Raw genomic sequence first — 13,195 nt, forward strand, 5'->3', positions numbered from 1 at the left:
GGGCATGGTGCACCTTGTGAGGAGGATAAGGTCAGCACCTCCCTTCTAGAGTGTCACAGAAACTACAAACAGTCTGATGTCTGAAATAGGTGCTTGAAATAGGGCAAATGACTGTTGCCTCCAAAGTGCCTGTTTTCTCTGGCTGTAGAGGAAACTCCATGATGAACATGGGTTAATGATCCTACCCCTGTGCTGACAGGAGGCCAGGGGAGAGGGCTGTTCATCTTGTGCAGAGGTCCAGTATTATCAGGTGCCCTGTGTGTGTCTGTGTTTCAGGGCCCCTGGACTCAGGCTCCTGTGAGATGTTTTTTTCCAGCAAGAAGTAGCAAATCTTAGAGGCTTAGCAGAAACCAAACTTGTGCACTCCTCTGTGCTGTTTCAAACATGCTGGTAGTTTCATATCACAGCATTTGTAGCTTTGAGGCTTGCTCCCAGAAGGGTTGGAATATCAGTGCTGCTCTTCCAACACCTACAGTGTCATCATTAGCTACTGGGCTGTGTGTCACGTTAATGCTGTGAAAGGCAGACAGTATTTATTCAGGTAATAAAATGAAACTGTGTTGTAACACCAGAAAGAGTGGGGGAAAGGGACTTGGATTTGGATCTGACCATAAGGTAGGAGCTGGTGCTGAGTGTTTGGTTGTGCTTTGGGTCCTGCTCTTACCCTAGTCTCCCCTGCTCCCATTCATCCATTGATCCTTTTCCTTCTGATGCTGCTGTCAAAACCCTCAGGTCTGCTCAGGAGAGAAGTTCACCAGCAACATTAATATTATTAAAATACCCTGGACTAGAAAAAAAAAAAAAAAGAGAGAACAGTGGTTTTTTTGAACAATATTTATTTCTTGAGTGTTTGATGCTGAGCTGTCTCAATGGAGGACAGCAGCTGTTATGTTCCTCCTCCACCAGCTGGCTGTCTGCAGTGCCAGCTTTTCTTTTGGCTTTGGTGTCTTATCCCTCCTGCTGTCTGCACTCATTTCTTTCCTCTGTTCTCATGAACTGTCGAATAGAGAAGTGATATTCCTGCATCTTCTTACCACCCCTCCCATTTTTCTCATTTCTGACTTGTCCACATCCTCCCTGGTAGGGAGGGTACCAGCTTTAGCCTGGCCAGGTTTCCCCCATCTTCTTTCCAGGGACTGAACATCTTGGTAGGGTAGGACTTGGGGAAATGCCCAGTGGCATTTAAAACACCCATGAGACAGCTGCTGTTCTCACCCTCAATTCATTTCTCTCCTCTGATGTAACAACAATAATCCTTAATATATTTTTTTTTCTTTATAAGGTTAATTTTAAGGTTGATATATGTGGGCTGGGGTTTCCTTTCCCTGCAAAACACAGGCAGATTTGCTTGGGCAATCTGGCTAATGCTGTAGGATGATCTCTGGAAGGGATTTGGGGGACAGAGCTCACTGATGGAGCCAGGGCTGTTGGAGATTACAGAGATTACAGGGATGTGGGTTGGGTTGGGGTGCTGTCAGTGAGCACTGTAGGGTGTGCTGGTGCTGTGGGTGTTTCAGGGCCACTGAAAAGGAGGGAAGTGACCTTGGGCTGGTGGCTGGTGGGGCAGTGGGTGACCTGTGCTATAAAAGAGCCAAGCATGCAGAGCTTGGTGTTTATCTCCTTCTTGCACCACGGCGCCTGGACATGAGGCAGCACCAGATCTTTGGGGGCTGAGTTAAATGCAGGTTTGACATTACAAAAAAAAAAACAAAACAACAAAACATGGTAATTGTTGGAGGTGCCTAAAAAAGGTTGGCAACATGAACTCATATCTGGCTGGGGACAGGGGTATAATTTTGCCACAGGTCAAAAGGAAAATACATCCCACGGTATCTGCAGCAGGGGTCAGGTGGGGAAGAAGAGGGAAAACATCTGCTGGAGGTATGGGCACCAGAGTGAGTGGCTTGATGGTGACCATCTTGAGGCCAAGGGGCTGTGGGGAAAGCAGTGGGGCCACAGTGGCACTGGGGCCTGCCTGCATGTGGGGCAGGAGGAAGGAGAAAAATGATGCTCATCACATTCAGCACCTTGCAGTCCTGACAGGACAGACACACATGGACTATGGGCTGGTAGTGAGAGGGGGAAACAGCAGGAGATTGTGAGGATGAAATGCACCCAGCAGCAGACTGACATGTCTGGATTCACAGGATGCTCTGTCCAGCACAAGGCATGCCATCTGGATGCTGTTTTCTACAGCCTGGGCAAATTCAGATAACCTGCAGTTTATCACAGAGCCCTGGCTCAGTCCTGACCCTGCCCAAGTTTCCTTCAGTCATTTATTTCACAGTGCCAGCACCTCCTGTGAATGCCAGCAAAGCTGCAGCCCTGTCCATGTCCCCATGGCACATATTGTGGCCTGAGTTGTCCAGAGCAGAGGTTTCATCCCCTCCCTGCCCAGCAGCTGGAAGGAGCACTGGAATGCTACACTTGTACAGAGAGTGAAATGTTTCCTATACACTTCCATCTAGTATTTCCCTTCTTCCTGGCACGAGTGCCTGTGTAGGCATGAAAATAAGACAAGTGCTCTCTTTTTAGGGTGGTTTTGTGCTCCTGCCCCAGGGCTGAGAGCTGGCAGGGAAATGGTCCCTGTGGGTTTCAAGGCACAGGGCACACTCTGCCCCCAAGTGCAGGGCTAAGGAGGATGCCATCCCTGGGATGGGGTCCAGCGCCCGGCGTGGGTGATGCTGCGGTTGTTTGCGTGTGTCACGGCGGGAAGTGTGTGAATGGGCTAAATATAGCAGCCAAAACACAGGGCCAGCACAGTCCCTCATTAACTGCCAGCCCATCTCGTCATGCTGCGACCACAAGGAGCTGTTTTGGGGCCGGTGACCTGGCGGAGGGCAGAGGAAGCGTGGGAGGCTGGTTCCCGGTGACACCTCCAGGCACAGCAGCGCTGCCCGGCGGTGCCATTGGCTGCCCCAGCCCGGGGCTGGCACTGGCCAGGGGTTAAATGCCTGCCCAGCCACCCTGGCACACACAGCCTGCAGCATTCCAGCACAGGCAGCCAGCTCATCCCATCCCCAGCACCATAGGAGAGGCAGGCTTGCATCACCCCCCCGAGGTAAAGGTCTTGGTTTCTTTGGGTTGGTCTGGCACTGCCTGGAGGGAAAATGGCAACTTTGGGAACAGGGGTTGAAGATTTCCTCACAAGTTTTTGTTGAGAGCAGGAGGTTCATCAGCTGAGATGGAAGTGTTGTTTTGTCAGGGAAGAAATCAGAAGTGTGCTCATTCCAGCATGTTTTGGGTGGTCAGGGTATCCCATAGGGATGGGGTGCTGGGCTGCTTAAAGAAAATGCTTGGAAAATGAGAGCAGAGCTGGGGGAAGGCGCCCACTGCTTTATCTGCCTGCCAGGCAGCAGTGCTGCTGGGGTACCCACCCAGGAGGCTCTGGAGATGCAGCTCTCAGTGGGTTATCTCGTTGGGATGCTTCACTTTGGAATGGTGGGAGATTTTTTGTGGTTGTGGGGACCACTCCTGGTGGGAGGTGCAGGCTCTTGTCACAAACACTGAGCTCAGCTGGGTGCTGACATTACTATGGGAACAGGAAATTCAGGAGAGCTTTCCTGCTCTTTAATGATACTTAGACAAAAAAAAAAAAAAAATAAAAAAATCTGCCAGTACATGGCTGGGTATTTCAAATCCCAAACAAATGGGAGGTTTCTGCACAGGATGTGCCAGGAGGTGGCAGGACAAATCCCTGGCTTGTTTGATGACATGCCAGGCTGAGCACTGTAATTTGGGAGGGCTTTGTGGGGCCAAGTTCCAGCTAGAGGCACATGCAAAGGCTTTGCTCTAGCCTGCAAATACTTCATTCCTTGTTGCAGCTGCAGGGACCACGACTGACATGAGGGCTGCGTTCCTGGTGCTGCTCCTCTGGGCTGTGGCCTGTGCTCACCCTGTAAGTACCCCCTGGACTGACACTCCCACCCCAAACCCCTCAGTTTTGCCCAGCCAAGGCACACTGATCACTGATCAAATGTCTCCTGGATGTGTTTAGGTGCCTGGCCATGAACCCACCCACCCCAGCACCCTGCAGGAGGTAAGCCACAGCTGCCCCTGTCCCACAGGTAGCAGCCCCTTAGGGAGCAAGTCTGGGATGGGGAGCCAGCCCTGGGGAGGCATCCTTGGACCAGGAACCTGGGAGGGATCTGCTGCTTCTGTGGGTCTCTGAGCTTTGTCTGTCTGCTCAGTCTTTTCAAGCTGGGTTGGTTTCACCCTGTTTTGGCTTGCCTACCTGAGAAAGGTCCCTGTTCACCTGATGGCTTTTGCTGTCCTGGCCCTGAAAAAGGAGTTTCTGTGCTCTGAACTAGCCCAGCTTGGGCTTTTCTGGGCTGCCCTTTTGTTGGTGGCTACCATTTTATTTTGTATCAGCAGCAATGTAAGAAATAAAAAAGGCTTGAGATCTTGCATGGCTCGGGAGTGAGCAGCAGCAGTAAACATGCTGTGGTTGGTGTTTAATAAACCAAAAACACCATGTCATGTTTTGCCTCCAGGATGCCACAAATGAAGATTACATGGGCAAGCTGGGCAACCACCTAGATGGAGGAGATGGCAGACATCCTCCTGCTGGTCCAGAGACAGGGGACAATGCCCTTGCCAGGGACCTGAGAGGGGGGAATGCCGTGGATCAGGAGCTGGGTGAGCTCAGAGGCCAAGACGTGGGAGGCCAAGTCGGGCAGGTCCAGCACGTGAACCAGGTGGACCAGGAGGACACGGGCGCCCACAATGGGAACGACCTCGGTTTCCTGGTGAGCGAGTGGAGAGGATGGTTTAGTTCTGCCAGGCCCCAAACCTGGCAATGGCCAAGGCTGTGCACTCATCAGTTTGTCCCTCCACAGGAGGCGGATGCCCGTGACACCGATGACGGTGTCAGAGACCACTACGGCGCCGGAGCCAGCGCGCTTCCCTCGCAGGGCGGCGGGTTCCTGGACGAGGAGGATGACAGCGGGGACGACACCTTCGACGCCAACGGGCAGGAGGAGAGGGGGGAAGGCCCCACCTACGTGTATGGCGCTGATGGGGCCGGGGCCCAGGAGCAGGATGCCGGCCCTGGGGATGGCGGGGCTGGCGGGGGGCACGGCGACAGCAGCAGCAGCAGCAGCAGCAGCGAGAGCGGCGGGGCAGAGCGCCGGTACAGGAGCTACGGCTTCGGGCGCGCCCACGGGCACGGAGGGGCCAGCAGCAGCAGCCAGGAGGAGAGCTACGACTTCCAGGATGAAGGCATGCAGGGGGACGATCCCTCTGTGTTTGACGGCCCGGGCAGCAGCTACAGGATGCGCCACGCTGGGCCCCGTGCCCTGGGGAACAGCTGGGAGAGCGCCCTGGGGGCTGGATCCCACCGCTGGGAGGAGGGCAACAGCAGGTCCCCCGAGGTGCAGGATGGTGACTCTGGAGAGGACAGCCCGTCCCTGGAGGACAACAGTCAGTCAGAAGAGCCTGTTGACAGCCAGTCAGAGGAAAAAAGCTCCAGCCACTCCAGGGAGGATGGGGACGGGGATGGGGAGGACAGCCCCTCCAGGGAGGATGAGGACAGCGAGTCCAGGGAGAGCACTGATGAGCAGCAGTCAGATGAGGAGCCACGGGAGACTCCAGAGGTGGTGAGAACCTTGAATGAGCACAGCAACAGCCAGACCTGGGAAGGGCAGGAGGACTGGGACTCTGCTGAGGACAGGAATGTGCCCTCCACGCCGGACAGCGAGTCCAGGGAAGAAGAGGGTGAGCTGAGCAAGTCCAGGGAAGATGAAGATGACCAGAGCCAGTCCACAGAGGACACTGCGGAGGAGTCAGAGGAGGGTGAGAGTGACTCTGCGCCGAGCACATCAGCCGAGAGCCCGGAGTCCCCCGAGGGTGACAGCAGCCCAGAGGACAACACGGCTGAGGACAGCAGGTCCGCAGAGAGCGACAACAGCGAGTCCCAGGAGGATGGCGAGGCAGAGAGCCAGTCCCAGGAGGATGGCAGCCCCGAGTCCAGCAGCCACGGGGACGACAGCTCCCTGCAGAGCCTGGAGAGCGAGGCCCGCAGGCGGCGGCCGGGCGCGCTGCGCCACAGGCCCGCTGCCGACCACGACGACAACGACTGCCAGGACGGGTACTGAGCCTGCCCGGGCTGGGGGTGGGCGAGGAGGGGTTAATTTATTTGCCTTATAGCCTGGTTGGCTGCTTCTCGAGAAGGTGCTGTGGTTAAACGGAGTGGGGTTCGCCGGGGCCGGGCCTGGGCACGCTGCACAGGGCATGGAGGGGATGCCAGGCACAGGGAGAACGCCCAGGCGCAGCGAGAAAAGGCATTTTCTGTGTCAAACTGAGGGCAGCTGGGAGCTGTGGGTGCCAGCAGGATGGTGCTGCCCACTGGGCACAGTGGTGGCTTGGCGCTCCTGGGCATGCTGGGCAGAGAGGTCCCTGTGCTCACCCCCTGTGTTTACCTACCACTGCCCTAAACACGTGTGCCAGGCTCCAGCTGGAGCTTTCCATTGACTCCATGTCCAGCACATAACAAGGAAAAGCTACAGCTGGTGTGCACCTTGTGCATGGGCACAGCAGGGTGGGAAGTACCACTTCAGGATGGGATGTATGTAATATTTCTATTATTTTGTAAGAAAATGTACAGAAAAAATTATACTGCACCCTTTTTGCACTTGTATTTCAAAGCTGAAATGTACCCTGTTGATTTCTTTAATCACCATTAAAACCACCAAACTCCACTGTATTGTTGTTTGAGGTGTTGCTGATTTTTTCTCCTGGATGTGTCAGGATTTGCAGTTTGGGGCTGGATCAGAAGGAGTGGAAGCAAAGGGCAGGATATTTGTGTGGGGAGCCACAGCATGCTGAGAAGAGGGGGAAAGCAAAAGCTGAGGGTATTCCCACTCCTTCTATTCCAGGTGCCCCAAAGGCCACCCCTGCCCCTTGGTGAACCTGCAGTGGGGTGGAAAACCTGGCTTATGACCCCAGAGCTGGGCCTGGGGCTTTGCTACATTAGGGCCATCACCTCCTGCAATGTGAGCAAGGGCTGTTCTGCTCTTTCTGAGGTGCTGGAAAGATGTCCCAGGGCATGTGGGCACTTCTGGGCCACTGCCCTGGTACCAGGTCCTCTACAGCAGAGACACAGGTGAGCAGGGAAAAGGTGTTAACATGAGTAAAGACTGTTTTGCTCATTTGGTTGGTTTTTTTTCTCCTATCAGCAAGTAAACAACACATTACTTAAAATCACATTATTTTAAATGCCCCCGAGGTCCTTCTCCCTTGTTTGCATGTGCAGGGCAAGCAGTACAATGTGGGTTTCAGTGCTGACAGGTGAAGCTTTGGGCTGCTGTGTCACTGGGCAGTTTTACAGCAAGGAGCTGTGGCTCTGCAGGGGACAGTCCCCAAGGGGACAGGCTGAGTGGGTACATTCCCTTCAGCTGTCCAGATTCAGGGGTGTCACTGCTGAGCACTGTGGTACCAAATTCAAGGACCAGTAAAAAATGAAAAAATTTTCTGCTTGTTATAGCAGAATCACACTTAATTTGTAGCCTGTTTCCACCACTGTGAAGGCTGGGAGCCGAACAGCTCCTGGTTTTTATGGAAATTATGTTTTAATTTTCACCCTGTGTAGCCTTTTCTTTCCTTTGTATGAGATCAGCTCTGTGACAGTGAAACCTGTGGTTTCCTCACGTTGCTGCCTTGGGAGTGAGCCTCTTTCCTGGGCCTCCATCCCACTAATCCCCACTTTGCTGTGACCTGGCCCTTATTTTTGGACCCCTTACATCAGTTGTGTGAATATTTGGGGATGCTGTGACGGCAGTGATGCCTGTCAGGGTCACAGCCACCAAAATCCTGGAGTGCAGCCGCACCTCTGGGGTGAAAGGCAGCAAGTGTGGGTTTGGCTGCAGCCGAGTGGGCTGGGTCCATCCCTGTGGCTGTGGTTTACAGCAGTGGTAATGATGAGCTTGCTGCTGCAGGGCAGGCAGGGCTGGGAGCCCTCTGTGACCAGTGAGCGGTGCTGCTGCTCCTCCTGGGGCCACCTCTGTCACATCCCTGCTGTCACCTCTGTTACAACCCTGGTGTCACCTCTGTCACATTCCTGGAGCTGCCTCTGTCACATCCCTGGGGCCACCTCTGTCACATCCCTGGTGTCACCTCTGTCACATCCCTGCTGTCACCTCTGTTACAACCCTGGTGTCACCTCTGTCACATTCCTGGAGCTGCCTCTGTCACATCCCTATAGCCATCTCTGTCACATCCCTGGGGCCATTGGAGGTGATGTATGCCTGGGAATGAGCATTTTTTTGGGATCCCTCTAGGAAAAGGGGTGCAGCTCTGCAGTGAGCCCAGCCTGTGAGAAGGATGGTTGGGGTGTTTCAGGGATGGGGTGAAACCACTGCTTGCACATTTGTGCATGACCCTGTGTCCATCCTCATCCTTGCAGGAGTGGTGCTGGGGTGGGACAAGGGACTGTGTGTCCCCATCCTCCTCATTTCCTGCATGGAGAGAAAAAAAGAATTGATTTGGGTTTAGTGTGAGAGGGGAGGCACGAGTGCCTCCAAGCATGGAGAGTGTTGGGCTGTGCTGCCCCACACGTGGGTCCCCTTCACGTGTCTTTCCTGCTGCCACCACACTCGTGTCCTGGCCAGCAACGCCCAAAACTCGCCTCCTGCTGGCTGGCTGCTCCCCAAAAACCAGCCAGCCCGTGCCAGGGCTGATGATGATGATGAGCCTGTGCCAGGGCTGGCTGCTGCCTGCTGGTCCTGCCAGGACAGCTTCCCACGGCACCATCCCTCCTGGGCATTGCCCTTCTCTGGGAAAACCTCCTGCCTGGCCACAGGGAGGGAGCTGCTCCTGTGGGGCCCATGTGCCCAGAACCTGGCAAGGACATCTGAAAGGTTTTGGGGACACTGGTGGCACCATCCCTACCAAGTGCTGTTCATCCATGAGCAGGACCACCCTGCGTGACATCTGGAAAGGCTTGATGGGCAGGGCTTCACAGGGTGAGGTTTTGGATGGACAGAGGGAGTGTGACCAAAAGATGCTCTCTTGGAGGACTTTAAGGCATTTTTAGGAGTTTATGTATTTGGTTTTTGTGCCATGTGAGCATTGGAGGGGAAAACTCCTGCTCTCTGCTGTTGGGCTGGCAGGACAAGCAGCTGGGAAGGTCAGCCACAGGCTCTGCCATCACTGGAGATGTTTCTGCCTCCAGTTTCAGGATGATTATGAGATGAAGTTGTCAGTGTCAGTTTTCCCCATGGGTTAGGCAAGGATAAAAAATGTCCTAGTCAATGTATGCTTTTATTATCCACCCACATGACATTCTTTGTGCATTGGGGGTGGCCTCCAGAGCTGAATACAGCAATTTACCCAGAAATCAGCATTGGGGTTTAAAGCAGGTATTTTTGGATCCGTTTGGGTTTTTGAAAACATGAGTTTGCATCATCTTAAAAGAAAGGTTTCTTGTGTTGGTTTTTTTTTTTTTTTTTTGTCCTTTCCAAGAAGAAAAAATTCTATTTTAATAAGTAGCTGGTGTGGCTGAAGTGGTGGGCAGTGCTGAGCATGGCTGTGGCAGCTGAACTTGGGGCAGCCATGGCACACAAGCTGTACTTATTCAAACTCATTATTTTCCTGGATTTGGTGGGAGAAACAGAAAGACCCCTGCACTTGCTGACCATCTCTCCATCCAGCAGTGGCTTTTTTGACAGTGCAGACAAATTTCCTGGGTTTCCCAAGGTGATCTGAGTTCCACAGCTGGCTGCAAGGCTTTTCCTTGGCCTTTGTTTGTCTTTAGGAAAATGGGAACCTCTGTGCAAGAAACAATTATAGAATCACAGAAAGGTCTGGGTTGGAGGAGATCTTAAACTCCATCTCAATCCAACCCCCCTGCCATGGGCAGGGACACTAGACCAGGTTGCTCAGAGCCCCATCCAACCTGGTCTGGAACACTTCCAGGGATGGGGCATCCACAATTTCTTTGGGTAACCTGTTCCAGTGCCTCACCACCCTCACAGCAGAGAATTTCCTCCTACTACTGAATCTAAACCTTCTCTCTCTCAGTTTGAAGTCATGCCCCCCTTGTCTTGTCACTACATGCCCTTGTAAGAAATTTCTCTCCCTCTTTCTTGCAGGCTCCCCTCAGGTTTGATGGGATTGTCTCTTCTGTGCCACTCCTCTCCAAGCACACAGTGAGGTCAGGAGTTTGATTGCGTTTCTCTGCCCTTTTCAGCGGGGAGGAAAAACCTCTGACGGAATCACTGAGGCCATCAATCTGAACAAAAGAAATATCCCAGACGTGAGAAAGCAGTGTTTGACCTCAGTGAAACCCCAAAATGGTACAAACCTTTCAAATGCTTGAAGGAAATTTTTCTTCCAAAGCTCCCTTTATTGCCATGCCCTTTGATGGCAAATAACTTTTCCATCCCTGGCTCAGCCATGTCCTGGGAGTTTTGTGGTCACCCCAGCACGGCCCCAAGGAGCCAGGCACCACAGGATGGTACAAGTGCAAGTGATAGCATCCACCTGTACTGCATCCCCCTAACTCATGGTGGAAAACTTCAAGCTAAAAAGTGAGTAAGTGGTTTGCAGTTCAGTTTCTTCTTGTTTTCACACCCTGAAATGCAAAGCTGCAAAGAGCTGTTGTATTTCAGCAGAAGGCATCAGGTTACTGAGCACAGGGGGTGAGCCTGCACCTGGGGGGCAGAGGCAGCACCTGCCCTTTCTGTCCTAGACCTGTTGCTGTTTCACCTGCAGAGCAAAAAGTAGTTCCATGACAGTGTGAAAACTTCCAAAGCCACCTTTAGAAAAACCAAAATGAGTGCCTGAGTGTTAAGGTACTTTTTGCAGAAGACATGTATACATATATACATATACTATATATACATATATACTGTATGCTATATATACATATATGTATTTAAGCCAATTTGGATGGGGTTTTGAGCAACCTGGTCTACTGGGAGGTGTACCAGGTCCCAGACCTGGTAACTTACTCTGGCTCATGAGGTGTTTCTTGTTCCTGAAAAAGAGAAAAACAAACAAACAAACTGAGGAGATCCAATATATAGACATTGCTCCAACATGTTAGAGCCTGGGTGGTGGCAGGTCTGGGATTTGTGATAAAGCTGTGACCTAACCTCAGTGATTTGCTGGGTTTTGTTCCCAGAGTTCAGGGTACTACAAAATGCTCACATTGCAGAGCATTTTGTAATGGCCTACATTTTGCCAGGCATGTAAATAGAATTAATTTCCTTTTTCTGGTTTCTGCTCAGAGAAAAAGGAAAACCATACGAAACGTTCAGCTGCAGAGGGCCAATATATGAAGGTTGTGTATGGATAATGGAGACTGATACAAAATGCATTTTAGATATTCTCCCCTTTCACTTTTATTCTAAAATTGAATGCTGCCAAAAGAATAATGAGCCATGTGTGCAGCTGATGCTGGTTTGCATTTGTGTTTGTGCTCTGAGAGGTAAGGGGAAAGAGAGGCATTCCTTATTCTTACGCTGTTGCTCCCTCTTCTTGCTCATCACTTCTTTCCCCAGCTGGTGACCGTGGCACACACACTCCTGTCCCTGGCAGCACGTGGGGAGAGGTGGCAGCCAGGGCCATCTCTGCCTCAGGTGACCCCTATATATATTATACCCCCTACATTTTGGGGGTGCCCCAGCTCTGAGCTGCATGGCAGGGGTGCCCCTTTCCCTGGCTGCAGCAGCACCTTGGTCTCTTCCCATCATTCTCAAAGTGTCCTTCTGGTTTTGTTTTCTTTACTTATTTTTGGCCCTGAGGTTTCCTTTCAGAATAGCTGCAGGGTGTGGAAATAGGACGGTGTGGCCCGGGCAGGACAGGAGCGCTCTTCTCTGCTCGTTTACCGCCCTGCAAAAATAATAACTAAATTGGGACTTGGGAGCCATGTCAGCCTGAGCCAGACAGGGACACTCTGACCCTGAGGTCCCCAGGGGCTCAGGCAAGAACACCCAAACCATACAGGGTGCCCTTGCTGGGTGCAAGCTGCACCTCAAAGCTGTGGCCAGTGACTGGTGCAAACCCCACCTTCCACCAGACCACATTGGTTAAACCCTATCCTCTGCAAGCAGATAAGCTGTTCCATTTTTTGTTACCAGCAAGGTGAGATCATTTCCATAAAGCTTTCATAACCTGCAACCACTCTGAGTAACAGATTCCTTTCAGGGTGATCCCTCCAAGCCCTGCTGCCTCGGAGAGAAGGATTTCTTGCAAAAGCATTAAGAGACCAAGACCAATGCTCCAAGCCCGCCTTGATGTTTTTTAAAGCAATAATAAAGAACAAATTTCAAATGGGAAGGTTTTGGATGTGCTGGCTGAGCTCCCTGCTGGTGTCCTGCCATGGTGCCGGTGAGGTTGCTGCTGCTGGTGGCCTGCCCAGGCAGAACCCTCTCCAGGAGCTAAACATAGGTGCTGGCTGCACAAGGCACTTGGGCACATGTTAATTATCCTGGTGCTTTTTAGGGATCTTGGGTGAAATATGTGTTTTTATAGTCACTTTTCCATATATTTTTTTAAGCAGCCCAGAGCAGAAGCCCTTTAATTACATTAAAAATCGCCTCCCACCAGGACTCTCTGTTCCCAAGCCCTGATGAAATTCTAAGTTCAAAGCCAGGCACATGCTCACTGCTTTCCTAGGCCAGGCAGCTTGGGACAGCAGGGGACAATGGGAAGCAGAGCTGTCTCTGCCCTGAACACCCTGCATTACCCCCATTAGGGCAGCCCCTCCAGCTGCTCCAGCCCCATGGAGATGGGGGGACAGGGGAATCCTCACAATGCTGATCTCTTTATCAGAGGCTGCTGTGCTGGCACTGAAAAACTGCATGGCTGGGTGTTTTTTTTCTTTTTCCTTGTTTTTTTTTTCTTTTTGTGTGTGGGTTTTCCTGGCACAAGGCGTCAGCTGAAAGCCAGTTCCAGGCTTCCCTTATAATTAGGACTCCTCAGAGTGCCACAAGGGGCTTTGAAGCCCATGGGGCTGCTGTGCCCTGCAGCCCCAGGGGTTGCATGGTGGGCACGTGGCATGGCTTGCTGCCAGGGCTGCTGGACCCTTGGGGAGCTATGGGGGACCTCTCCCTCCTCAGAAACAATTTATGTGTGTAGTGTTCCATCAGCAATTATTAACTGCCCATCATGAACCTGTCAATGGTGAGTTCACCTGCATGTCGGTGAGGCTGTTTGTGCCCCTAGTTTTGAGAAGAAACATTCAGGTCTTTCA

General features: G+C 52.3%; 1 protein-coding gene across 1 annotated transcript; it reads left to right on the plus strand.

Moving 5' to 3' along the window:
* Positions 1-3,816: 3,816 nt before the first annotated feature.
* Positions 3,817-6,702, plus strand: LOC130252613 (dentin matrix acidic phosphoprotein 1-like). The gene is made up of 4 exons (XM_056490357.1): positions 3,817-3,898; positions 3,998-4,039; positions 4,494-4,748; positions 4,839-6,702. Exons 1-4 carry the CDS (start codon positions 3,845-3,847, stop codon positions 6,093-6,095), a joined length of 1,608 nt encoding a protein of 535 aa, XP_056346332.1. The 5' UTR covers positions 3,817-3,844; the 3' UTR covers positions 6,096-6,702.
* The last annotated feature ends 6,493 nt before the right edge of the window (positions 6,703-13,195 follow it).

Source organism: Oenanthe melanoleuca, chromosome 4 (genome assembly GCF_029582105.1).
Source record: "Oenanthe melanoleuca isolate GR-GAL-2019-014 chromosome 4, OMel1.0, whole genome shotgun sequence".
NCBI lineage: Eukaryota > Metazoa > Chordata > Aves > Passeriformes > Muscicapidae > Oenanthe > Oenanthe melanoleuca.